The following is a 27,040-nucleotide window of genomic DNA, read 5'->3' on the forward strand; positions in this document are numbered from 1 at the left end:
TCTGAACCAATCCAGGGTGAGGCCTCTGTCCCACAGGGCTCCCCACCTTTTTCCCTGGCTAGCACTCACTGGCCCCTTCTGCCAATCCATAACGCACCTGGAAAGTTGCACGCCAAGCCTTGCCCTCCTGGCCCCTTCCAGTCTGATGAGTGCTGCCAGCCCATCCTGCATCAGGGCCATGTGTGGATCCTGTTCCTGCTGTGTGTGGACGTTATATGGCAAGAGATGGTGCTTAGAGAGGTTGCTGCCTTGGGGAAACTGTGGGACCCGCTGGAGCACTCCTGAGACGTTAAAGCTGCCAGGAGTGGGAAAACCAGGGACCCGTGCTCTCCCCTGCTCCGAGGGCTCACGGCAGCCTTCCCTTTCTGTCTTGTTACATACGAACAGCCAGGCTAGATCAGACCAATGGCCCATCTAGCCCAGTGCCCAGTCTTCCAACAGTGACTGATGCCAGGTGCGTCAGAGAACAGATCAGGTGACCTTATCGAGTGATCCATCCCCTGTCATCCAGTCCCAGCTTCTGGCAGTCAGAGATTTAGGGGCAGCCAGAGCATGGGGGTTGCATCCCTGACCATTGTGGCTAATCACCATTGATGGGCCTATCCTCCATGAACTTATCTAGTTCTTTTTTGAACCCAGTTATACTTTTGGCCTTCACAACATAACCCTGGCAAGGAGTTCCACAGATTGACTGCGTGTTGTATGAAGAAATACTTCCTTTTGTTTGTTTTGAACCAGCTGCCTATTAATTTCAGCGGGTGACCCCAGGTTCTTGTATTACGGGAAGGGTAAACAGCACTTCCTTACTGACTTTCTCCACACCATTCCTGATCTATCACATCCCCTCTCTCCCATAGCCATCTCTTTTCTAGCTGAACAGTGCAGTCTTTTAATCTCTCCTCATAAGAAAGCTGCTCCACACCCTGAATCATTTTTGTTACTCTTCTCTGCACTTTTTCCAATCCCAACATATCCTTTTGGAGATAGGGCAACCATAACTGCAAGCAGTATTCAAGGTGTGGACGTACCATGGATTTATATAGAGGCAATATGATATTTTCTGTCTTATTATCTATCCGTTTCCTATGGTTCCTAACATTCTTTTGGCATTTTCACTGCTGCTGCACATCGAGCAGATGTTTGCAGAGAACTATCCATGGTGACTCCAAGATCTTTCTTGAGTGTAACAGTTAATTTAAACCCCATCATTGTATATGTCTAGTTGGGATTATGTTTTCCAGTGTTGCATTTATCAGCATTGAATTTTATCTGTCATTTTGTTGCTCAGTCACTCAGTTTGTGAGGTCCCTTTGTAAGTCTTGGCCCTCCTCATTTATGTCTAGTTCCCCTTTTTGAAGTTAAATGCTATGTTGTGGGTTTCTGAGTTATTTCCCCCTCACCAGGGTGTTAAATTTAATTAAATTATGGTCACTATTACTGAGCAGTTCAACTATATTCACCTCTTGGACTAGATCCTGTGCATCATTCACTGTTCTGGGCGTGAGGCGAGTTGGTGACACGTACTGATAGTGAGCATGCCTCTGAGACACAAGACTTGGGGAGAAGGAGCTGATAAAAACCTCAGCATCTGGCTCCTGAGAAGTGGGCTGAGAAGTGAGCACTGCGTTCAGGGACCGCAGGGAGAGGAGCTCGTGTATGCCCGAGGCTGGGCTGCAAGCTCTTTGGCCGCCCTCCAGAGCAGGATCAGAACATCAGGCAGAGGGTGGCTCATTGCTAAGAGAGTCAAAATGAAGTGGTTCTCTGCCCAAGTGGGCAGTGCAGCTCTGCTGAGATGCAGGGAAAGAAGAGGGGAGGTGTCACCCTGCTTAAAGGGAACCTCTATCCTAGTCGCACAGTCATCCCTGGACAGATAGGCAGGGCTGCTCGAAATACAGGGAAGGGTTTCACAAAACAGTGCAAAATTCCTGTCCTGCCTGAGCAGGTACAATGACAGAATGAAATCAGCTGCATCTCCTCTCTGCAGGTAGGGGCCAGATTCTGCCTCCATGTGCTCCCCTATGGCTCCCTCTCATGCAGCTCAGTGGGGAGCCCCTGCAACCAATACAAAGGGGAACTTGGCCCTAAAAGGGGAGGGGCCAAGTCTCAGAGTTAGCAAGAATTCAGTCCTGACCAGTATTAGAATTTGTTTGTTGAATCAGGAATCTGCTTCCGATTTCTGTTACATTTTCTGTGCTTAGAACAACGTCTGTATCCCAAACAAATGCCATCAGCAGCTGCATGGTTCTGATAAGGCAGAGCACAGGGGTTACTGAATCGATCTAAGGGGTTTGCAAATTGCTCTGGAAGCAAGCGTGGGTTTTTTCTTTTACTTTGGCGAATCCAAGTCCTTGCCGCTTAGTTACTAGCCTGGAATTTAAAGATTCTGTCGTTCTGTGCTTGCTTTTGAGGTATAATAAATGCAGTATTTAAAATAAAAAAAGATGTAGATGTTCTATAAACACAGACAATGCTTACATAATTAACTAATAAAAATAACCTGCATTCCTAGCCCTGCAAAAAATGTTAGTTTCAAAACAAAGCAGAGTTTTGTATGATAATTAGAAGCAGAAGATGTTCAAACATGAAAGTGGACATTTTCTTGGCCTGATTAGGGCCTCAGAACTGGTCTCAGTTAGGGGGTACTAAAAGCTCCCTGTTGCCTGATGTAATTGACATATATAGGAGGTTTTGGACGTGACCAGCTCCAAGCAGCGTGGAGAGATATTCGGATGGTTTCCATTTTTCTGGACACATCAGGGTTTCCCTTTTTGGAGTCTGGAGTCATGTGAGCCCAGCTTATCTGGGCAGGACCCTGCTCACGAGGATGCTCCTCGCTGAGCTGGCTACCTCCCCGTAAAGTACATGGCTGTAGATGGACGAGGGAGTGTGAATCTGGACTCAGTGAGTTGCTCCAGGAGCCAGGCAGTAAGTCGAGGCAGGCATGTGACCCTCTCCACTTCGGCCTGCCTGCAGGCACATGCTCCCAGCCCACTTCAGGAGCGTGGCCGGGGACCTGCAGAGACGCGTTCCCCTGCAGCTGCTCTAGGAGTGGTAGCCAAAGCCAGGCCAGGTGTTATTTCTGAGTGGGAGATGGAGTCGCTGGGTGGGGCCGATAGAAGTGCTTTGGTGAGGGAGTCGGGCGTGGGGGTTATTCGGGGTTTATTACAGGGTTTGGACGCTGGCCCAATTGCTGCTGTTGTTTCATGATATTTATCTCCAGGCTCAGAGCAACCAAACCAGGTGTGCAATAGTCCCGCTCCCTCCCCACCCAAGTAGATTTGGGCACGTGATTCCATCCACCGTTACATCTGTATGGACCACGACAGAGTGCGAGACACCATCTCTTCTGGGTATTAAGCAGTCGCATTAGTCCCAGATATTGCTGCAGTTACATCTGAAACGAGGCCTGAGAATAGTGGCTGTGCAATGCCGGGCTGCAAGTTCAAATCACTTGCTCCTTGTTCATCTCTTCTAGCCTGCTCAGCCTGGGGAAGGGGTCAGGGAAGGAGAGAGCCCGTCTCTCTGAATATCTAATCCGGGTATTTATCTAGCACTCAGTACCGTGGGGTCTGAGGGCTGGTCCTGGAGCATCATGGGATAGCCTCTGGCGTGAGCTGTGCATGCAGCCCTCCTGGGTTGGAAGGTGGGAGAGGAATAATGAGCAGAACAGGGAATCCTTGAAGTCTCTCTCCCTTGTATTGCAAGTTGGACACAGAGGAGTTTTGCAAACTTACCTTCTCAAGGCCACATATGTTTTTCTCACAGTAGTGCATATGAAGGCCAATGCTGACCAGGGAAGCCGGGATTCCTGAGAATACAGGGCTGCATTAGCTCAAGGAGCTTCCTAAATCTTGCTGAGTGGACAGATGGTTGTGTCCCATTGAGGAAGATGCAGGCCAGGCTTGGAAGAGGCCTCAGGACAGATGTGTCTTGAACCACAAAGGACAACAGCGCTTGTAATGGCCACAGGAGCAATCAATTATTTATCTGGGTTTGACTCATTTTCTCTGGGCAGCGTTTAAGCTGGACCATGAGCTCATTCATTGCATCAAATATTAATGACAGGTCTCCTGAGAGAGGGATTTTTTTCTATGATGCTGCTGATTGGCCAGCAAAGGGTCCATTCTTACCTAAGAGCCAGTGCTAGGGAGCATTTCCACCATAGCAGTAAACCATCTCGAAGCTGCAGGAACATTTGTGCCATCTCCCATGAGATGAGCGTGAGCTATTAGGCCCAAAGCCACAGGGCTGCTTGCTGGTAAGAACTCAGCTCTCTTTATGGGGGCTTTTGGAACTGGAGATTTCAAATGTTCTTCTGGAGCCAGCTTGAGCTGGGTCATGTTTCTCGCAGGAAGGATGTCTTGCGACTCTGAGAACATTCCAACCCAAAACCCGGGCAGAGTCATCCCAATGAAAATGGGAGCCTTTGGGGCAAATTCAAATGAGAAGCTACAACAGGGAGGAGAGCCAAGGCAGACCCTGTCCAAGCGTCCCTGTCCAGCTCTGCTGATGTACCTCCACCCTGAGCTGCAGCATGCTCTGCCATTTCCCATCTCCTCCCCAGCTCTGCTCATCCACCAGCAGCCCGACCTGCAGCAGCTCTTGCTATGCCAAGTCCTGGTTTTCCTCTTCAGCAGAAACGGCCAAATTAGCCAGTAGTTTTGTCCTAAAGACACATGAACATTAAGGAGAGGTGGACCCAGTTTATCTCCTGCTGGGATTTGAATCTGGGTTTTCCAGAGTCATGTACTTAAACCATTATATCTCCGAGCATGTGTCAGTGCTCACACTCCATCCTCTCCACCCCATCCCTGACTTAGCAACAGTAACGTCTGCTTAGAAGGAACATCAGGTTAGAGGGACAATAGGACTCTGCCTGATTCCCTCATCTCAGGGGGCTTATTTTGGCTCCCAGAGTGTCCCATCCTCTGTTAGCCATTGGAAGTTTAGCATTGAATCCTGACCAATTAATGATGGGCTTGCATTTTCAGGTTGACATTCTCACTGGTAGAGGTTGCATTGACCAGGGAGGTGCAGCTCTGGTGAAGGTTGGCTTGGGGTGGTGAAAGGTTGGGGTTTGACAGGCTGATATGAGGCGGGTTTTCACTAAACAGAAGACAGATTGGTTAGCTCAGAACACCGCATAGCGAAGGGTTTTCCTGTAATCTCTTCTTTCTGACAACTCCCATGTTGGGCAGATTTGTGCCTGTTGACACCCACTGGAACAGCCTCCTCTCCCGTCTTAATCATAATTCTTCTACAGTTCGCCTATTGTCCACATGTTGGGAGGCCAAGGCACCATCCATACGCGATGTCACACCTAGTAACTCTGCCATGTGTTTCACACAGAGCCTGGGCAGATCTAAAGCTGGAGCTCGGGAACACTCCTGTCTGAAATGTTCATTCTGGAGCCACATCTGGCCTGCTGTCCTGCAAAGAAAAGGTTGAAGTGAGGGGGGAAATAAGAAACAGAGACAAAGGGGGGCCCGGAAAATGGGGGCTGGGAGGTCAGGTTTGAGCGACCAGCTTATCTCAGGCCTGAGCCATTTCATCCATTTTGATGCCTGATAATTTTTTCTTACAAGAATTCCAAAAGGCTTATCGGCTATTTTGACACTTTCATTATCGACCCCTGGGCCAGACCACCCTGCAGGAATTCCACTCCAGTTGGGCGCCCTGAAAGGCAGCACCCTCTACTTGTCTTTAGAAGGGGCAGTTTCCTACATGTGCTACCCCTTGCCAACTGGAGAGAGGAGTGCTGCCTGGAGGAGGGCTCAGTCTTCTTGCCGATCCAGCCTGGGGACTCTTTGCTGAGACCGCCAAGGGGCCCAGATTGGGTTGGGGGGTGAGGGGTAGGTTGTTCTTGCAGACACTTGGCTACAAGGGCTGAGTCCACTAACACGCGTGAACATGTTTTATAAACCTGAATAGCAGATCAAAGCCAGCGCAAGAGTGAGCCGTGTAGCAAGCTGCTGCTGTTACAGCCAGTTTCCCTGGACAATCTTGCAGCTCTGCGATGTGTTTGTTTAACCTGCGGGTATCTCTCTTGCCTTTTCAGTCAGTACCGAGGTGAGCCAGGGCTGTGCGAAAGGCTGTGACCTGTGCTCTGAGTTTCAACGGGTGCCTGAAATGTTCCCCAAACTCTTCATACTGCTGGAGAGGAACGACATCCGACAGATCGGGATCTGCCTGCCATCCTGTCCGCTGGGGTACTTCGGCGTTCGCATCCCGACATGAACAAATGCATCAGTAAGTGCCAGGACCTGGGAGAAAGAAAGATACAAAACCATGCTCTGCACTTATAGGTCTTCACTCCAGGACTTGCAGTGAGTAACCTTGCCTGCCCCCAGGGTGTGGATAAGTGGTTATATCCCCATTATATGGATGGGGGAACAGGCCAGAGAGGGAAAGTGACTTGCCCAGAGAATACCCATAGAAAGGCATCCCTTTGTGAATTGCTGCTTGCAGCCCTGAATGAGGCGAGAGCAGAAGAGAGATTTATCCTGTTTTGCACCTGAGATGGGAATAAGAAAAGGAGTACTTGTGGCACCTTAGAGACTAACAAATTTATTAGAGCATAAGCTTCCGATGAAGTGAGCTGTAGCTCACGAAAGCTTATGCTCAAATAAATTTGTTAGTCTCTAAGGTGCCACAAGTACTCCTTTTCTTTTTGCAAATACAGACTAACACGGCTGCTACTCTGAAACCTGAGATGGGAATGTAATTCTCTCCCCTGCAGAGGTGGCTGCGTTTCCACCCACGAATGCAATGTCCCATAGGGTTTTTTGAAACAGATTAAGAAGCAACAGCATGAGCCGAGGAGCCTTAAGCTTTCCCAATGCCACCTAATAGCTCCTGCCAAGCCAGGGTCAGTAGAAGTAGCGCAGTGAGTTTCTCTAAAGTGGGAAAGAGCATGCACAGATTGTCCTACAGAGAGAGATACATCAGTAGACATTCACGTAATGATGGCCTAAAAAGCCTATCCGGCATCAGTTAGTCTGGACATCAGCCCCTTCTCTCAGCTTTTGACTTGCATTTTGGCTTCTTTGTCTTTGGTCAGGGTCCCCAGGATCTAAGCTAGGAGCTGACTGCAGTCATTCTTGTTAGAAACAGGAAATTGCAGAAATTAGGTGGGAAGTGCAGAAATGTAGCTTGGAATTACTGCAAGAGTGTAAATTGGTGCAACTCTACTCAAGTCAACGGAGCTACCCCCAGTTACACCAACTAAACGACTGGTCCAACGTATGTTGGGAATAAAATGCGCTTAAACCACGGAGAGCCTCAGCCAGTGACAGACAAAATGTCCTCACGGGCCCATCAGCCAGGGTCAGGGTGCTATCATGGGTCTTTATAAGATGGGCACGGGGCGGGGGGTGGGGAGGCTGAAGCGGTGAACTGTCAAACAGAAAGAATTAGAGACAGTCTCTAATTTGGGCATTTCTTGTTCTGTTGTGTGAATTGTCTGGCTTACCCCCGGGTCGAAGTGATGCTAACCCACTGGTGTCATAGCTGACCTCTTGAGGTGGGCATGCTCTTTCCGGATCTTATGCGGTATCTGGGGAACCACTGACACAGACGCTACCTCTTCCTTCGTCTGCCCATCTATAATGAAATGGGTCTTTGGCCTGGGTCTGTCTTCCATTGCAAGGGGCTGGGCCAACTCAAACACCAGTGAGTGAGTTGGACCTATAAACAATCCTGGGTCATTTCATTAGCAGCTTCATAGAACCTGGCACCAAAGCCAGCTTCTGTAGCCACACTAGAGCTGCGTAAGGAGTGACTGAAACTGGAACTGAAACTGATCAGCTCCTTGTGTTCTTCCATTTTGGCTGATTGTCTGTCAAATTAAACAGGAGCCCAACCCTCTTGCAAGCATATTGCCAAGATATAACCCAGCATAGGCTGATGATGATGATTATGTGATAACTTCAGCAGAGTGGCTCTATCTTGCAAGAAGGGCAATGGCAGACGGAAACCAGTTTCCTTCTTGGTAGCACCACCCAGGCCTGGCAGAGTGCTCAGAGACATACACTGGCTGTTTGCAGATTCCGTGGGCGAGGAGGGCTCTCTAGTGGGGTATCTAGTCCTCCCTTTGCATAGCTCCACTCTTCCTTTCCCCTCTCCAGTAGATGGTGCCCAGTCTCCGCCTTGAAATGTAATTTGACTGCAATACACACTTTCCACTTTCTCAAAAAGAAAAGGAGGACTTGGGCACCTTAGAGACCAACAAATTTATTTGAGCATAAGCTTTCGTGAGCTACAGCTCACTTCATCGGATGCATTCAGTGGAAAATACAGTGGGGAGATTTATATACACAGAGAACATGAAACAATGGGTGTTACCATTGTTTCATGTTCTCTGTGTATATAAATCTCCCCACTGTATTTTCCACTGAATGCATCCGATGAAGTGAGCTGTAGCTCACGAAAGCTTATGCTCAAATAAATTTGTTAGTCTCTAAGGTGCCACAAGTCCTCCTTTTCTTTTTCCGAATACAGACTAAAACGGCTGCTACTCTGAAACCTTTCCACTTTTTGTACATAAAGGCCACAGAAACCTAACGGAGTTGCTTTTCGATCATATCCATGGATCTGCTGATTTTGGCCCTGGGGTAGAATTCAACTATGTGGCTAGTTTTTTTTCCTTTTTCTTCCCCAGAATGCAAAATTGAGAACTGTGAGGCCTGTTTCAGCCGAAACTTTTGCACCAAATGTAAGGAAGGTTTGTACTTGCACAAAGGGAGATGTTATTCCACCTGCCCAGATGGCTACTCTGCTGCCAATGGCACCATGGAGTGCAGCAGTCCTGGTAAGTGGCATTAGAGCTATTAGAGTGATTGATTTTTCTGCCGGGTCCTGTAGCATTCTGAAGGCTCAGATTTGTACTGCCTGTCTGTATGCAATAGCGTATTAATACTTGCCCACTTTCCCTGCTGCTCCTCCATCACCCTGCTGCATTTCAGTGACGTCCCATGAACAGCAGTGACATGCTGGGGTGCCAGAGTGGGTAGCCCAGCAAGTATGTGAATGGAACAATTAACAGCTTGGCAGGTGCATTCTAGAGTAGTGCTACTCAAAGTGGTGGTCTGCGGATCGTGCCGGTCCACGAGCCACCTGCTGCCGGTCCGCACGCACATTGGGAAAAAAAATTGCCGGTCCCCCCCATCAGATAGCTTGAGAAGCACTGGGCTAGATGACCTGGAAGTACCTGAAGGATTCGGCAACAGACAAGAATTTCCAACTGACATTGTTGAAAAGCTTTCTCTTCCCTGTGAGAACATCCCAGTAAATCTGGAGGAGCTATAGTCTTTCCTCCCAGGAAACACAGAGTGTATATGTGACCTTTCCTGCCTGGAGACAGATTTTCCCTGTAAGACATGCACCTGAACCCCCCTCCCCGCATCCCAGCTGTGCTGTGCAAAGCCAGGCAAACAAGAATCTTTCTCTTCATTTGTTCTTCAGTGGTGCCATATTTGCGTCTGCAAAAAACCAAAAACCAACAACAAACAGTCAGGGGCTTAACTCTGCAGGAAACTCTCCGCCCTTGGCAATTTAATATTTAGTTGCAAAATGCGTGATCTGTTTTCTGTGTCGGTTGCTTTAAAGCATAGTTGTGGTTTGGAAGATGTCAATAAACCCTGCAGGGGACAAGGCTAGCTGCAGCAGCATTCTAATGAGTGAAAGTACAGCCAGATAACCCTCTGGAGGTGTAAAACCTTCTGGCATACTACAACACACTGTCTCGATTCATTGTTTTTCGTTACTTCTCCGAAAACACCTGCTGCTGAGACTCATGATCTAAATGATGGACTCAAGGATATAACAGCCTCAGGCAGGGAGAGCACACCTCTGACCTGCTAAAGGTCCAGATGTGGGGGTGCAGTGGGTGACAAAGGCCCCATATGAGCACACACAAAAATTATCCATGCAGGAAACTTAAACTGTGGCAGGCTCCCCTCCTTGTGTGAATGGCTCCTCAGTCTCGCCAGTCTTTGTTTCTAAAGTAAATAATTTTCAGCAGTGAAAATGAGGGAGCACCGTGTTTGTGTGGAATGCGGGGAACTTGGGGGCTAAGCGGGTTGGAGTCCCTCAAAACGAGGGACATTCAGGAGGTGTGCGAGGTGCAGCAGAATGCAGACCATGGCCATGGGGTTATTTGGGTTAGGCAGACATCAAAAAGTGCAGACATGCCCGTTGTTGGCACCCAGCTTCATGTGGGTGAGGTCTGCAGTGACCCACCTCTGGGGTTGCCAAAAGGGAAAGGCCATGTGAGGCTAGGAGACAAGAGCGAGTAGAAAAAGCAGGAAGGGACCGTGGTGACTTGTTCTAGGAGAGGCAGATATGATGCGCTCTGAGGGTCCAGGCTCAGCATGTTCGAAGTGAGGCTTCCCATTCCCCTGCGGGGCCTCCAGGACTCTGCTCTGCAGGTGGAGCAGAGAACTGGCCGGGGGGAACGGTCCCCTCGGGAGTGATGCACTGAACCTTCTGGCTCAGGCCTGGTGCAGTCAGAGCCTTCTCAGGCACACTGACTTGTTACGCAGTCCCTGCCTTGATCACCCCAGCCCTGTGTGGTGCAGCCCGGAACTGGCGTTTGGACTCCAAGTGTCTCACAACAGGCCCAGAAAATTCCCTTCACAATAGATTTTTCCACATTGTTTAAGTCTCTGAATAATGCCGGCGGCTCCACCCTAGAGCTCGGGCTGGGCTGGGGTGCGTGGGAGTATTGCACCTCGCCAGAGGCAGCTCTGGGGGAGACAGACATCTGTCTGGGATGCTGGGAGGAGCAGGCAGCCGGTGGCACTGGGGAGGGGAAGGACTCCAGGGACATGTCGGGGGCATTGGGAAAAGTAGTTTCCTCCTGACTCTCTTGCTGTCTGGCAGCACAATGTGAACTGAGCGAGTGGGGCCCCTGGGGCCCGTGTGCCAAGAAAAGGAAGCTGTGTGGCTTCAAGAAAGGCAACGAAGAGCGATCACGGAAGATTCTGCAGGCTCCCTCTGGAGATGTGTCCGTGTGTCCTGCCACCACAGAGCTCCGGAAATGCACAGTGCAGAAGAACCAGTGCCCTGAAGGTGAGCTGATGGCAGGGCATTTCACCCTCTCCCTTCGGGGACACATTCTGTTTGCTTGGCATTAACATTTAGTTTCTCTGCAGGATGTAACAAACAAGGCCCTGTCAGGAACCTGGCAAGGGCAGTCGAGACCCAGGGTCAAAGCAGGGGAACCTGGGGCTGGAAGTCGTAGACTGTGCTCGTAGTCAGGTTCCAGGCTGGGGTTGATACCAAAGGTCAGAATTCAGTTTCAGGTGCTGAGGCGGAAGGCGAAGTCCAAATCAAGCTGAGGGCAAGGCCAGGCACTCAGGAGCCAGGGGCAGGAATGGTCCTGGCAGCTACTTGAGATCCATGCTGCTTCCTGGACTTCCTGGAATGCTCCTTCGTTTATATAGGGCGGGGAGCCAATCAGGAACCACCAGGCTGCCCCATATCAGACCCCTTGAGGAGGGACTTCCCCTGGTCTGTGTTCTCAGCGGATCATGGGCAGTGGAGCACAGACTGGGTGGCAGCCTGGAGATGCCCCACTGCCTGGCAGCTCTGTAGGTCCAGGGTTGAGACCTGCTGGGCCTTACAGCCCCCAGATAGGCCCTGCTTTGTGCTGCACCTCCACAGGACAGGTACGTCTGTGCTGCCTGATCCTCCTTGCCACAGCCCGAACCGACAGATGTGAGCAGCTGTGATGTGTTTCATGCAATGTCATGAGGCACTGAGCGTCTTGCCTTGCTCTTTACAGTGTGTCCAGTTTACCTTTCATAGGAATGCGGTCCTGCCAAAAGCCTTTCAGGGCCGGTGTGCAACATGACAACTAGAAAGAACCCCTAGCTGTAAAAACAGAATGAGCCACTGAGCGGTTAGTTTCTAATAGGATCAAGTTTAAAAATTGTCCCTGGACACAGCTTGCCATGTCTACTGTATTGGCATTCTTATTCCATTAGCTTCTTCACTGGAGACAGAGAACATGCCAAGGGCTGGAGCTCAGTCAACTTATAATGTGATGGTTGGGGTATTTTTCCTCTCTAGCCCCCTTTGCAGAATGTTGTGTTTTCTTTGAACATGAGGCTATTTCCTTCCCATCAATGAAAAATACGGTTCCTCACAGTCACTGGACTTGTGAACTCATGGAGGCTGGTGGCTTGTTCATTCCCCTCCGGATTGCATTAGGACTGCAGTTGTGCTGGCTGCTCTGGGAAGCCCCGATCTGGATAGTGCCTAACCCTGCAGCCAAAGACAATAAGGAGCAGAGGGGAAAAGGCAGGCATTGAGTTTAGTGGCTCTCAAATGCACAAAGTGAATTTTCCAATCATGCTAAGGAGTCTGGCCTGTAACCTCAGCAAATGCTGGCTTTGAATGCCCTGCCAGAGATGGAAAATTACAAAACCAAATTCGAATTTCAGTCATCTCACCCCTCTGTGAACACAAATAATACTGAGCTCATGGGCGTGCACTTCAACCACCCTAATGCCTCAGAGAGCAGGAGAAACACAGGCCTGCAGCGTGCAAGCTGGTCACAAGGCTATGTCAGCACTCACTAGCCATTGGGCCAGTGTGCCTGCTGGTCACGAGGCAGAGGCAGTGGCAGTGCTCAGCTCTGTGATCAGCCAGCATTCCATTCGATAGTCTCATTTTTGCTCTTTTGCTTGGTTTCAGGAAAAAGGAAGAGAAAGGAGCAAGATAACCGAACGGAAACAGAAACCAGAAAGACACCAAAGATGCCAAATCTGGCACCAAGAAAAGGAAAGGCCAGCAGAGAGGGACTGTGGTCCCCATGACTCCAGCTAGCCCTGCTCAGCTGCCCCTTTACAGTCACATGAAGGCAAGATTTCATTGCTGCTATGTATATGAAAGCTTTATTGAACCAGAGCACTGCTACACAACAGACACAATCAGAAAGATAGACAGACAGACACAGAAACTACACACACACAAAGACTGACAGAGACCACACACATAAGCAACATAGACTGCAAAGAGCAAAACTTCTAAGAAGAGTAAGAAAATATAAGAGATGAAGCTTAAATGCCAAGGACTTTACAATGGGAAGCTGGGGAGAAAGTGTGAACCAGAGTGGAGGGCAGTGATGCAAATATTCCTGATTAAGTGTCTCAGATAGAAGCCAGCCATGTAAACCCCAGCATAACGCAGCTTCAGCCAGAGACTAGAACTGATTTGCTACTATTCCAAATCAAAGGATCTGGAATCATGCAAAGGCAGTGGCCTGTTTCTATTCCTCCTTCCTTTATTTTGTGTTTTAAGCTGTAAGAGAATATATGTTAAACCTTTGTGAGAAGAGGTCAGAGATGTCTGCCCTGAAATGGCTTCAAAAATTTATTTCAAATTAAAAAAAATCCAACAAAATGACAACCAAATTTCCAAGCGTGATTCATGGCTCAGCCCCCGCAGAAGCTGGTGGCAGGGCCTTGCTTGCAGAAGGAAAACTAATAAGAGCTTTAAAAAAATCTCAGAAAATGTTGCCAGTTGCATCCTAGCCACAAATCAGTCGTCATTCACTTGCACAATTCCCATCTGTGTTCAATAAGCCCCGTCGGGAATTTCCCATCATGCTGCAAGTTGAGAAAATTAGAGGTTACAGCAAACAGGCTGTTTGATATTGTGATTCTAATAACAGTCGCAGCTGAAAGGACTCTGTGCTGAACTGAGGAAGGTGCTGGTCCCTTTGTGCAGACTCCTCCCAAACCTAATGGAGAAAAGCCGTGTGGTTCCATCTCTGCAGGGGCAAAATGTGCAGAACCTTTACATCCATTAGAAAACCATTCATCGGCATGTCGCCAGTTGGACTGGCTTAGAATTAGCACCAGCACTCTCTAGGTCTCCCCACTTCTCAGCAAAGATTTAATCTCCTGGGTGAAATTCACCACTGTGCAACACAAGGCCTGTGGCCACAGGGCTTCCAGGAGACTGAAGCAGCGCACACACTTTGTGCAGCCCCTGTGCACAGGGTGGATTTTACCCAAAGCACTGTAGTGAGGCTGCATAGTACTCAGACTTATCCAGTGGTGCAAGGAGGGAGGTCCGGTCCGGTACGCCGTACCAGTGAGCTATTTATAGCCAGTAGGCCGTACCAGTGAGCTATTTCTAGCCGGTCCGACGTACTGGAAAGACATGGGAGGAGCAGAACGGCGGCCCCACAGCCCTTCCATGCAGCTAGTGTCTCCTGTCTGAGGTCTGTAGGCAGCCCCGCTGGAGGATAGGGCTGGGGGCAGTACAGCCACACCAGAGGAGCTGCTGTCGTGGGGCTGCCCGATGTTCTGCTCCTTTCGCCCCTGTGGTTCCAGAGAGGCCTGCGGTTCAGAAGTCTCCGGTGCAGCAGGAGGAGGACAGAGCTCCCCCCAGGTAATGTGGGATGGATCATGGGGAGCGGAAGGGAGAGTGTGGGGCCCCAGGCTAGGGGCGGGGTGGGTTCATGTGAGGAGTCACGTGGGGAGGCCACGCGACCCCCCTCCCCTCCCAGCAGGTGCAGCATTCCGGTAAGAAATGAATTCTACTTGCCCCACTGGTCTTATCTTTCAAAGTGTGCATCCCTTGGTGTAGATATTTGCAGAACCTTCTTCATCCCTTTAAGATCCAGCCCAAATCACTGCTCCCGAGGGATGGGCCCAGGCGAGCTGCCCTGCCCCATAGGGCAGTATCATGGGCAAGCTGCCCACCCTCCTGGGGTGTCAGGGGCAAGCTGTCCTGCCCCCAGGGGGGATCAGGGTGAGTTGACCTGTCCCCCAGCTGATCCCTAGCACTCAGCAGGTTTTGGGTTATTACCATTATTATTACTTTTTGTGCCTGCTCTTCTTCCTGGCTGTCGCAGAGTGCAAAAGCAACCAGTGCTTCTCAGAAGTACATGCACTGGGGGAGAGCTGCCCCCAACACGTAATGTGCCGACACCTTCCGAGGTCACACATGGCCACCTGATGTGACTGGCTGCATCACCTCACACACCCGTCCTGCTGGCTAGCTGGGAAGAGTTCTCATTGTATTTGGGAAACACACGTCCATGAAGTTGCAATTCTAGGAAAAGCTACTGGAATTCTCTTTTTGGCCCACCTGCCCTAGAGCAGTTTTGGCGGGGTTCAGAACGTGGGAGCCGCATAGTTGTCCCAGTTCCAGAGCTGCACGAAGCTCTCCGTGCCTGCCGTGCTGACAGCAAGGCCTTTGGGCCCATCATCCACTTTGTATTTAAGTAAACAAGCAGCCGTTATATCTTTTAGAGGGGATTCCATTTCAGCACAATGATAATGAGCAGCATACCAGGCAGAGAGTGCGAGAGGTTCTGAAAACTCGTCTTTTCGATTGTTTATAGATCATGTTTAGATGAATCCTAGCGGAGACCTCCCCAGTTGAAAGACTGGATCTTGCTTTATTTTCTGTTGTCAGCAAGCTGTGAGATAAGTAGTCTGTATTGTGGCTTTGTACCTAACATGGACCTTTTTCCCTCCAGCTGTTCAGCAGCAGCAACATCCAGAACCCTGTTGGGAGTCTCACTTCGCTAATTTCCAGCACCATCCCCAGGGCCCCAACCCACTCCTCACCAAATATTGAAGATCAGAGAGCGAGGGCATTAACAATTAACGATAATTATATTCCTGACTGCTACCATTCAGGGTTCCCTACAGTACAGAATATCCAATATTAGCCTCCATATTTAAAAACTAAACTGCACATCAAGATAAATCAACCAGGCACATGTGGTGCTGCAGGGTCTTTGATTTGCTGTTGTTGTCATGTTTGTTTGGCAGTTACTTGTTATTTCAGAGGAGAACAAGGCCTACGCAACGCTTCAGTTCCACCCCAGCCCTATTTTGACATCTTAAGTGGTGCATAGCCCTTGTGCTAACCCTGTCCCAGGGAGGATTTTCACTCCAAATTTGTTAACTTGCAGTGGGGCCCCCGGTCATTAGTGAGGGCTGTTGGCAAAGGTTTCCAGTCCTCTCTGCTGGGTTGTTTTGGAATGGCTGCTTTTCCTGTCAGAGCAATTCATTCAGTACAGGTGTCTGACACTCAGAACTTTCTATACAAATGTCACTCGGATCTTTCTGTTTCACAGTTAGTGCAGGGAGGGTTCACCCATTAGTGCTAGGTGTGTCCAGGGAGTGCTACTACCTGGGGTTTGGTTTGGATCCACTTAGAGCTAGTCAAAATTTTTCAATAGCCTTTTTTTTTTTTAAACTGAAAATTTTGCAAAAGAATTTCATTTTGTGAAATTTGGGGTTTTTTTTTTAATTTTTTCCCCTCTCCCTGTTTCAGCAGCAAAATGGAAAAACCAAACAAAAACATTTAGTTTTGAAATTTTTCAGTAAAAAAAAAAAAAAGTGATTTTTTAAAATCCATTCTTTTAGAAAACTTTGACAGGAAATTTTTTTTCTAAAATTTTTGAAAATGTTCATGATTTTTCCCCGTGTGTTTGCATGTTCATTGACACCTCCAGATAGCTGGTTTGTGTTTGTGGATTTAAAAGCATTTTCCCTTTAGCCAATATGTTTCCAAGAAGAGGGGCCTGGGTTCAAACACCTAGGGAATGCTTGGCGGTGCGACTGCTCCCAGTTTTGGAATTTTTTAAGAGGGCTTTATTCATCTCAGTTCAGTTGCACGTTAATGCTTTCTCAGTGGTGCTGGAACCATTTGATAGTGGGGTGCTGAGAGACATTGAACCAAACTGTAAACTCTGCATATAATAGAAACCACTTCAAGCCAGGGGTGCTGCAGCCCCCCCAGCACTCGTAGTTCCACCACCTATGTGCATTCTTTCACTTTACAATACAAAATCTGCTGTGATGTTCTCCTCATGGCATCGCCATAAAACACGCTTCTTACTAGGCTGTGGTGCTGATAATTTTTGTTCATGTATCGTTTACAAAAATCAGGGTGTGTCTCAAACAAGTGGTTCAAAAATATTTACAGAAAGGACAAAACATCTGTTATGAAACAGTTTATTCTCCACAATTCCAGGCAGATTAATGCTTCAGGTATCTGTATGGCTACCTGTAAGGCAACACTATTATCTCTGGAGTCTAAAGCTGTATGAATTCATGTCCCACACCTCCACCCAATCTTTAATGGAATTGGAGGAGTGTTCTGTGCTATTCTGATAGAGGGGGTGGATGGGGATAGATAGAATCATGGACATTGTTGGAAGCTCCTTTGGACAGAGATGTCTTTGTTTAAATTAGTGACACAAAAACATTTTTAAATTAGTGACACAAAAACATTTTTACTCACCTGTCAAGCAATGGCAGATTTCTTTTCAAAATCTGCCTGCATAGCTTCCAGATATTTTGCTTAGCATTTGGGTAATTTTTCCCAGTTCTGATGGAACTAGAGCAAAGGAGAAGGAACAAAATATCACCACCCTACAACCCTCAGTTTTGAAATTGTTTAATTTCTAGCTCATTTGCTGAGATTTAGGCGCCAAGACAGACCCATCTCACCAAACACAGACTGGTTGTAAGTATTATGCTTTCATCCTCCATGTTTAATATAAATCCAGATTTTCACCTGTCATGGTTAGGTTTAAAATGTGCACACACAGAATCCTCAAATAATAATTTACTAACCTTCTACTGCCATAGAAGTGGAGGGAATGTATACATGTTTTACTTCATGTTTACATTAAAATGATTTTTCACTCAGAAGTAGTCCAGGCTTTGATTAAAGGAAGGATATTCGGATGGTGGCCTAGGTGCTCTTTGATGCTATTATTTGGGTTACATTGCTGAAGGATTGCTGAGAGGAGATTCAGCACATATTGACAGATTTTAGTAAATCAATGGACCTCACAGAAAGGGATGGTAAAGCTGAACCGTTTTTTTTTTTTTAAATCTCCATTTAAATGACAGAAATCCCAACTTTATACAACCAGTCATCCCAAATAAATCATTCTGATGGTATTTATATACAGGATAATATAGTGTACCCAACTGAATACCACACTACAGTTCAGGCAGAACAGCCTGCCAGCACCCCCCCCGCCTCGGTATCTGAAGAGCAGCAGAGCCCTGCTGAAAACAAATAGTAGTCTTGGGGTTGGTAGATTTATATAGTATTATTTACAACCAATGCAAAGCAGCTTGGCTAGATTCTTGTGTGTCATCCATCTTGCACATGGATGAATTGTATGCAAAAATCACAGGACATGAACTGCTAGAAGATAAAATGCAGCATATGATATGCACAGGTTTCTGGAGAATAAATCACATTTTATGCCTAATAAATTCAGATCACAAAATCTTCCTGTCTTACTTTATTTTCAGAGAGAATATTTATGTGTAAATGCTTTATATTCCAGATTCCTAATAAATACTTCATACATAAGATAGAGATCATTGGCCTGATTCCAGCCTCGTAGCCAGGTGGAGGGAACAAGGGGAGCGATCCAAAAAAAAGGAGCCACTTGTGCTTCCCCACTCCCACCCCCAGCTACGCCAATGCTGCCATAACTCCATGGCCTTCCACAGAACGACGCAGTGCTCAGTCAGGCCCTACCCTGCTCTCAGAGGACTCAATCCTGCAAGGTATTGAGCACCCACAGGTGCCATTAAAGTCAATCACTGCCCTTGCTCTTCATTCTCCCTGTTTTCTTACCATCACCTCCTTTTTCCCCCTCCTCTTCCTCCTGCTCTCTTTTCTTTGCTGATTTGAATTGCAGCTGTGGGAAAGATAAATCAAAGGCAGTGAGCTCTGGGGTCTTTCTTATTCCTCTATTAAGGAGTCACCAAACCTGGGCCATGTGCCAAGAAAGCCTGTCACCCCGTCTCCCCTTCACAAGCTTCACCCTACAGGATGACAACTTCATAGTCTGAGGGACATCATCAGGAGAGGTTGTGGTGAAGTATCTAAGATCTCTTGTTTCAGAGTAGCAACCCATGTTAGTCTGTATCCGCAAAAGAAAGCTCACGAAAGCTTATGCTCAAATAAATTTGTTAGTCTCTAAGGTGCCACCAAGTACTCCTTTCCTTTTTAAGATCTCTTGTGCCACCTTGGAAGACCTTGAAGACTAATACTGAACATAAATCTGCCATGGTATTCTGTGGATACCAGTGCAGTGAATGGAGTCTCTAGACTGGTGTTGCCCTTATCTTAGCAGCATTAAACTAACTACAAATACAGTAGCTCCACACCACTCTGAAAAAGTTGCTCTGAATAGAGTCAAGTCTCAGAAAGATTTGCTCCTTGATCATTGAAAACTTGAAAGAAAGATGGAGGTGATCTATTGCAGATGATGCTTGCCAAAAAGACAACTCCTCCAATTCCTACAATATGGTAAGAATAACTTAACCAACCCCCTTAGAACATCATAGAATCATAGAACTGTAGGGCTGGAAGGGACCTCAAGAAGTCACCAAGTCAGCTCCCTGTGCTCAGGCAGGTACAAGTAAACTGAGACCATCCCTTATAAACTGTCCAACCTGTACCAAAAAACCACCAATGATAAGGATTCCACAGTCTCCCTTGGAAGCTTATTCCAGTGCATTACTCCTGAGAGTTAGAAAGTTCTTTCTAATAGTGAGCCAAAATCTCCTTGCAACAGATTAAACCATTTCTTCTTGTCCTACTTTCAGTGGACATGAAGAACATTGATCACTGTCCTCTTTATAACAGCCCTCACATACTGAAGACTGTTACCAGTCTTCTTTTCTCAAGAATAAACCTGCCATTTTTAACTTTTCCTCATAGATCAGTTTGTTCTATATCTTTTATCTTTTTTTGTTGTTTCCCTCTGGGCACTCTCCAATTTGCCTACGTTTCCTCAAGTGTGGCCCCCCAAAAACTGGACCAGTACAGCAGCTCAGGCCTCATCAGTGCTTAGTAAAAGCACAACAATTACCTCTTATGTCTTACTATACGACACTCCTGTTATTATACCCTGGAATGATGTTAGCCTTTTTTGCAACTGTATCACATTTTTGACTCATATTCAATTTGTGATCCACCATAACACCCAGAGCTTTTTCTTCCAAAGTGTTTGCAAACCCTTTCCAGCTTGGTGTCATCTGCAAATTTTATAAACCTACTCTCCATTCCATTTTCCAAGTCATTAATGAAATATTGACTAGTAAAAAACCAGAACTGACCACTGTGGAACCCCACTAGCTATGCCTACCCAGGTTACTACTCTTTGAGTACGGTCTTTCAACCAGTTGTGCACCCACCTTATAGTAATTTACTCTAGACCACATTTCTCTAGTTTGAACGGCATGTGGGACTGTGTCAAAAAGCCTTACTAAAATCAAGATAAATCATGTCTATTTCTTCTCTCCATCCACTAGGCCAGTAAAGAAGAAAAAATAGGTTGGTTTGGCATGATTTGTTCTTGGCATATCCAGGCAGGCTATTCCCTACAGTTCTATTGTCTATTTGGTGCTTACAAACTGATGGTTAATAACTTTGTTCCCTTATCTTTCCAGGTATCAAAGTTAGGCTGATTGGTCTAAAACTCCTCAGGTCCTCTTTGTTCCCCCCTTTTAAAACAAGTACTATATTTGCCTTTCTCCAGTCCTCTGAAACCTCATCTGTCCTTCATGAGTTCTCAAAGATCGTTTGCTAATGGTTCCAAAATTGCTTCAGCTACTTCCTTATGTACCCTAGGATGAATTTCATCAGGCCCTGCCAACCTTGAATCCAACTTATCAAAATATTCTTAACATGTTCCTTCCCCCATGTTGTTAATATTAATTGTGTTGAGTATCTGGTCACCACTAATCTTTTCGTGAAGGCCGAAGCAAAATTGGCATTAAACCCTTCAGCTTTCTTGATATCATCGTTATTAGCTCTCCTTCCCCGCTAAGTACAGGACCTACAGTCACCCTTAATCTTCTCTTGCTCCTAATGTAGTAAAAGAACCTCTTCTTACTGTTTCATATGTCCCTTGCTAGGTGCACGTCATTTTGTGCCTCAGCCTCTCTGCTTTTATCTCTACACATGCTTGTGCGATTCTGTTGGACTCCTCCTTAGCATATTTGCTCATGTTTCCCCTTTTTGACTTTCAGATCATTAAACAGCTCCTAATGAGCTATATTGACTTCTTACCATTCTTTTCTATCTTCCCTTCACATCTGGATAGGTTACAGTTCTATTTTTAGGATTGTCTCCTTCAGAAACGGCCAGCTCCCCTGAACTCCTTTTCCCCTTAGATTTTCTCCCACGGCACCTTACTTACCAGTTCTCCGAATTTGTTAAAGTCTGCTTTTTGAAGTCCATTGTCCTTATTCTGCTGTTCTCACTCCTTCCTATCCTTAGAATCATGAAATGGATCATTTCATGATTCGCTTTCTCCCAAATTGCATTCCACCCTCAGCTTCGCTACCAATTTCTCCTTGGTGATCAGAATTAAGTCCAAAATGGTTTTCCCTTAGTTTCTGAAACAAAAACTTATCCCCACATTCCAATAACTTACTGGAAATTCTGCTATTTGTCGTATTACTTTTTCAACAGATGCCTGGTAGTTAAAGTCCCTCACTACTGCCAGGTCCTGCATTTTGGATATTTCTGTTATTTGTTCTAGAAATGCCTCATCCACCTCCTCTTCCTAATTTGGTGGTCTGTAGTAGACCTCCTACCATGACATCACCCATATTTTTTACCTCTTTTATCTTTACCTAGGGACTTTCAACTGGTCTGCCTCTGACCTGCTTCTGGACCTCAGAATAAGTGTATATATTCTTGATGTATAATGCCAACATCCCCTCCTTTTTCATCCTGCCTGTCCTTCCTGAACAAGCAATTCCATCTATACCAATATGCCAGTCATAAGATTTATTCCACCACATCTCTGTGATGCCAATTCAGTCATAATTTAGGCTATGTACTAATACTTCCAGTTCTTCCTGTTTATTCCCCATACTCCTTACATATGTAATTATGGCAATGAGTCATTCTGCTGCCATCACACGGCCACATTCATTGAGGGGGTTTACAGCAATCAAACCATAACAGAAGGTGAGCAAAATTCAAAATGACTAAACATCAACAAAGGTCAGACCAGCCTTGTCAATGATACTAAGGCATTTGACAGATATGACAGCTGGCATGATGCCCTGACCTGCCCCTCCTGGTCTGGGAGCTATGGTGGAAAACACACCACGCAACTTATTTGAGAAACAACAAAGTGAGTTAAAAAAACAAAGTCAGTATGTCAGTATTGAAATGAATAAACTTGTGGGCTGCAGGCAACAAGTGGAAATGGCTGAATCATATATATTAGATACTTTAGCCCAGTAACCTTAGATGCTGGAATTCTTCCTGCCAGACCAAATTTGAGGATGATTCCTTCCATAGCTGCGGAGATACTGCAGGCCAAATAGTGCCTATGTATATTAGTCAACTTAGGGTGGAATGCCCAAATAGTCAGTTCAGCTTGACTGTGCTAAGACTTCTGAAAAATCCTGGAATCCTTACAAATAACTAACATTGCTTTATTTGAAAGAACAGAAAACGGTAGTTTCAGAAAAGCAGTTAATGTCATGGAAAACTAGATAGATGATACCAAGGCCAGCTGGGACAATCATGATCATCCAGTCTGGCCTCCTGCATAACACAGGCCAAAGAACTCCCCCAAAGAATTCCCAGAGCATATTTATAGGAAAATATCCAATCTTAATTTAAAAATTATCAGTGACGGAGAATCCTCCACAATCCTTGGTAAATTATTCCAATGTTTAATTCCTCTGATCATCAAAAATGTACACCTAATTTCCAGTCTGAATGTGTCTACATTTAACTTCCAGCCACTGGATCATGTTATGCCGTTTCTCTGCTAGACTGAAGTGCCCATTATTAAATATTTGTTCCTCTTGTAGATACTTACAGACTGTAATCCAGTCACCCCTTTAACCTTCTATTTGTTTAGATAAATAGATTGAGCTCCACGAGTCTATCGCTGTAAGGCAGGTTTTCTTATCCTTTAATCACTCTCATGGCTCTTCTCTGAAACCTCTCCAATTTATCAACATCCTTCTTTTTCACACAACGCACAGTCAGCCTGTGGAACTCCTTGCCAGAGGATGTTGGGAAGGCCAAAACTATAACAAGGTTAAAAAAAGAACTAAATAAATTCATGGAGGATAGAACCATCAATGGCCAGAAGCTGGGAATGGGTGACAGAGGATGGATCACTTGATGATTATCTGTTCTGTTCATTCCCTCTGGGGCACCTGGCATTGGCCACTGTTGGAAGAGAGGATACTGGGCCAGATGGATCTTTGGTATAACCCAGTATGGCCATTCTTATGTTCTTGAATTATGAATACCAGAATTAAACACAATATTCCTGCAGGAGTTGCACCAGTCCCAAATACAGAGGTAAAATAACTTCTCTGTTCCTACCCGAGATTCCCTTGTTTATGCATCCTAGGATCACACTCGCTCTTTTAGCCACAGCATCACATTGGGAGTTCATGTTCAGCTGGTTATGCACCAAGACCCCCAAAATTTTTTCAATCACTACTTCCTAGGACAGAGTTCCCCATCTTGTAAGCATGGCGGACTGTAATGGGGTTCACTTACCACTCTTGCGCCTCCCGCTGGCTGTCATGGGAATTAGATCTTCAGGTGGGCCCTCGCCGCACTCACTCCTGATCTAGGGCCCACGTCTCTCCAAGGACCACAGCATCCTCTTCAGTGACACAGCCCTCCGGACGTACCAAAGACTGTGCTCTCCCCTTCTGGGGGCCCAGCAGTCCACTGTTCAGCCACTTCCCTTAGTGGCTACTGCAGCAAATTTTCTGGCCACTTCCTCGTGCCCCAGCATCCTCTTGCCTTGCCTCAGGCCTCAGCCTGCAAACCTCAGCAGTGAGCCAGGAGCTGTCTCTAACTCCCCTGGTCCCTGCTAGCAGCACAGCTCTGTCCAGAGTGCTGGCAAGTTCTCTCAACCTTCCAGAGACACAGATCTTCCTCCCTGGACTCCCAGCAGAGAACTCCTCTCTGCTCTGCAGCTCCCTTTTTATATGGGAATGCTTGACCCTGATTAGCTCCTCCCTTCAGCCCTTCTCTGATTGGCTGCCTCCTACGCAGCCTACCTAGGGCTCTATTTAATCCCTTAGAGCCCAGTGTGGGGCAGGCCCCCCATCACACTGACATTCTTGTTCCTAAATGTATGCATTTATATTTAGCTGTATTAAAATGCATACTGTTCGCTTGCACCCAGTTTACCAAGCAATCCAGACCACTCTGAACCAGTGACCTGTCCTCTTCATTATTTACCACTCCCCTAATTTTTGTGTCATCTGCTAATTTATTAGTGATTATTTTATTATTCTTCTAGATCATTGATAAAATATTAAATGAAGTGTAGGGCCAAGAACCATCCCTGCATGAGACCCCACTGGAAATAGACCAGCTTGATGACAATTCTCCATTTATAGTTACATTTTGAGACCTATCAGTTAGCCAGTTTTTAATCCATTTAATGTGTGCCATGTTAATTTACATCTAATTTTTTAATCAAAATGTGTGCGGTATCAAGTCAAGTACCTTACAGAAGTCTTAGTTTATGACATCAACTATTTTGCCTTTATCAACCAAATTTGTAATCTCATTAAAAAAATATACATTGGCTTGACAGGATCTATTTTCCAAAAACCCATGCTGATTTGTATTAATGACATTAACCTCTTTTAATTCTTTATTAATCGAGTCCCATATCAACCGTTCCATTATGTTGCCTGGGATCAATATCAAGTTGAGAGGTCTATAATTAACCAGGTCTCCCATTTACCCTTTTTTAAAAACTAGCACAATATTAGCTTTCTTCCAACCTTCTGGAACCTCCCCAATGCTCCAAGATTGATCGAAAATCAATGTTAATGGTCCAATGTGCTCCTCAGCCAGATTTTTAAAATTCTTGGATGCAAGTTATCTGGACCTGCTGATTTAAAAATGTCTAAAGATGTTTAAAGATGTCGCACTTTGAAGATGAAAGAAGGAATGCACATTAATGTCAATAAACTCCCTGTATTTCACCCTTTGCTGCCCAGTGGAAGAATAAATGTGTGCAGCCCACTCAGTACATCTGGATTTGAATGACAGGACTTCCCATTCTCAAGCCTGGGAGATAAGCATTGTCGCCTGTATGCCAACTCCTTTGAAAGGCAGAAATTCCCCCAACAAACCAATCCAGATGCGCACAGGATCCAGCAGGCATTTATAACAGGAGTTCTCCTTAACATACACTACATTATGAAACTGACTTTTTCTGTACTTTCAAAGAAAGGAACATTAATTTTCTGGAAGGAGTCCAAGATTTTTAGTTAACAATAAAAAGAGTGTTTTCCTAAGGAAAAGGGAGGCAAAAGGGGTGGGGTGGGGTGGGGTGGGGGAGGAAGGCAAGTATTACTCAACTATTTAGTCTAAGAGTTTGAAAATCAAAAGGATCATTTGACAGATAGATATCAACTCTAATAGAAAACACACCAGTCCTGGAAAACTCTTCTGCACAAGCCTTAAGTCTGATAGCTTAAATAATTTAATCTACAATTTGGAATTAATTTTTTTAATTCCCACATCAGTGGTGTGTTTTGTAAATGCTTAAGGCACCGATAATTCTGCTAAGAGAAAACCAGAAATTCTAGGCTTATCCAAAACAGACTGAAATTAGAGGTTATTAACATCATCTTACAAATCATTCCAGAGCACTTCAAAAATTAAAAGTACCTCAGACCACAGGGACTATAAAATATCAAAAAGCAAAATTCTGCAAGTCATAAAAACCAAACATTCTCATTTTAGAGTGTCTTAGCAAAAATAAAAAGAATTCTAAAACCACTAAGTATACTTCCCACTCCAGTGCTAACAAGAAGTATTTGGAAACGAGGAGCCAGAACCTCAGCTAAGTCTTGATCCTGGAAAGGGTATTTCTCTGAGGTTATGCCAATTTACAGTAGGTGAGGCTCTTGTCCAATGTCTATTAAAATCTGGCAGTGAATGAATATATATATTCATGTCACTGCCAGATTTTAATAGACATTGGACAAGAGCCTCACCTACTGTAAATTGGCATATATATGTATATATATGTATATATACACACACACACACACACACAGAGATGTTAGATACACAATTCACCCCAACTTGTTTTCTTGCGTTTGTTTGCAATGTCCATGCAATTCTTAACATGACTGCTTAAAACATGCTTCAATCTTATCAATTCTATTTCTAAAAATCTTTGCCAACAACCCCACACTAACAAGCCCGTGAACCCATGAGCATCACTGCCAGAACAGCAAGGTGGTGCCACCATGACCAACACTACAATACCAAACCAGCGCATCCAGGGGCACCCCTACAGCAACCAACTGGTGCCTCTACGCCCAATGCTACCATAATAAACCAGCATGCAGTCTGCATGGAGACCTTTCAGGATGTGAATCGATTTCACTCTCAAACTAAGGATTCTTATTATTTTTCTGTGGGTAAAACAAAATTTTAACAACAATGAAAATTCTATTGGCAATGTCCTTGGAAGTTCAGCATGCTTGGATGACTGTGGCACCCTCTTTTTAGGCCAGGGAAGGACGGCCCTGCTTAGCCTGTCCAATAGGTCAGTATTGCATCCAGCCCTGCTGTGTGTGTGGGGGGGGGGGGAGAGGGTCACTCCCGAATGGCTTTCTGTGAGGGACACGGTTGCCAACCCTCCCGGATTGGCCGGTAGTCTACCGGAATCGGCATCGATCGCCTGGTGGCTACTGACACCCACCCGGGAGATTTGAATAGGCGGCTAAAAGTCCGGTCAGGGGCGCAGTGGGGCTAAGGCAGGCTCCCTACCTGCTCTGACTCTGCGTGCGCCTGGAAGCAACCGGAATGTTTGGCTAGGCAGGGGGCAGCCAGGGGGGCCTGTGCCCTGCCCCCGGCCCGAGAGCCGGCTCCGCAGCTCTCGCGGGCCGGGAACCAACGGGCGCTGCGGGGGCGGGGCCGCAGCCACGGCCCGCGCGCAGAGCTGCCGACTGCCCGCGAGCCTCGGAGCGGAGCCGCCCGAGATAAGCGCCTC

The 27,040-nt window shown here is 46.4% G+C and overlaps 1 protein-coding gene and 1 long non-coding RNA gene across 2 annotated transcripts in view; one reads left to right on the forward strand and one right to left on the reverse strand.

Annotated features, from left to right (window-relative positions):
- RSPO1 (R-spondin 1) overlaps nucleotides 1-13,407 on the forward strand; it is a 36,425-nt gene extending 23,018 nt beyond the window's left edge. Inside the window, 5 exon segments of the mRNA XM_038377735.2 lie at nucleotides 6,059-6,223; nucleotides 6,226-6,249; nucleotides 8,660-8,809; nucleotides 10,882-11,074; nucleotides 12,700-13,407. Of these exon segments, the coding sequence (XP_038233663.1) occupies nucleotides 6,059-6,223; nucleotides 6,226-6,249; nucleotides 8,660-8,809; nucleotides 10,882-11,074; nucleotides 12,700-12,985 (818 nt within the window). The 3' untranslated portion in view covers nucleotides 12,986-13,407.
- LOC119845453 lies at nucleotides 1,255-26,809 on the reverse strand. The gene is made up of 6 exons (XR_006278175.1): nucleotides 23,560-26,809; nucleotides 17,278-17,373; nucleotides 8,525-12,267; nucleotides 6,708-8,176; nucleotides 5,924-6,514; nucleotides 1,255-5,430 (listed from the first exon to the last, which is right to left on the reverse strand). It is a non-coding gene; the product is annotated as an uncharacterized LOC119845453 (long non-coding RNA).
- Between the last annotated feature and the right edge of the window lie 231 nt (nucleotides 26,810-27,040).

Source organism: Dermochelys coriacea, chromosome 19 (assembly GCF_009764565.3).
Source record: "Dermochelys coriacea isolate rDerCor1 chromosome 19, rDerCor1.pri.v4, whole genome shotgun sequence".
NCBI lineage: Eukaryota > Metazoa > Chordata > Testudines > Dermochelyidae > Dermochelys > Dermochelys coriacea.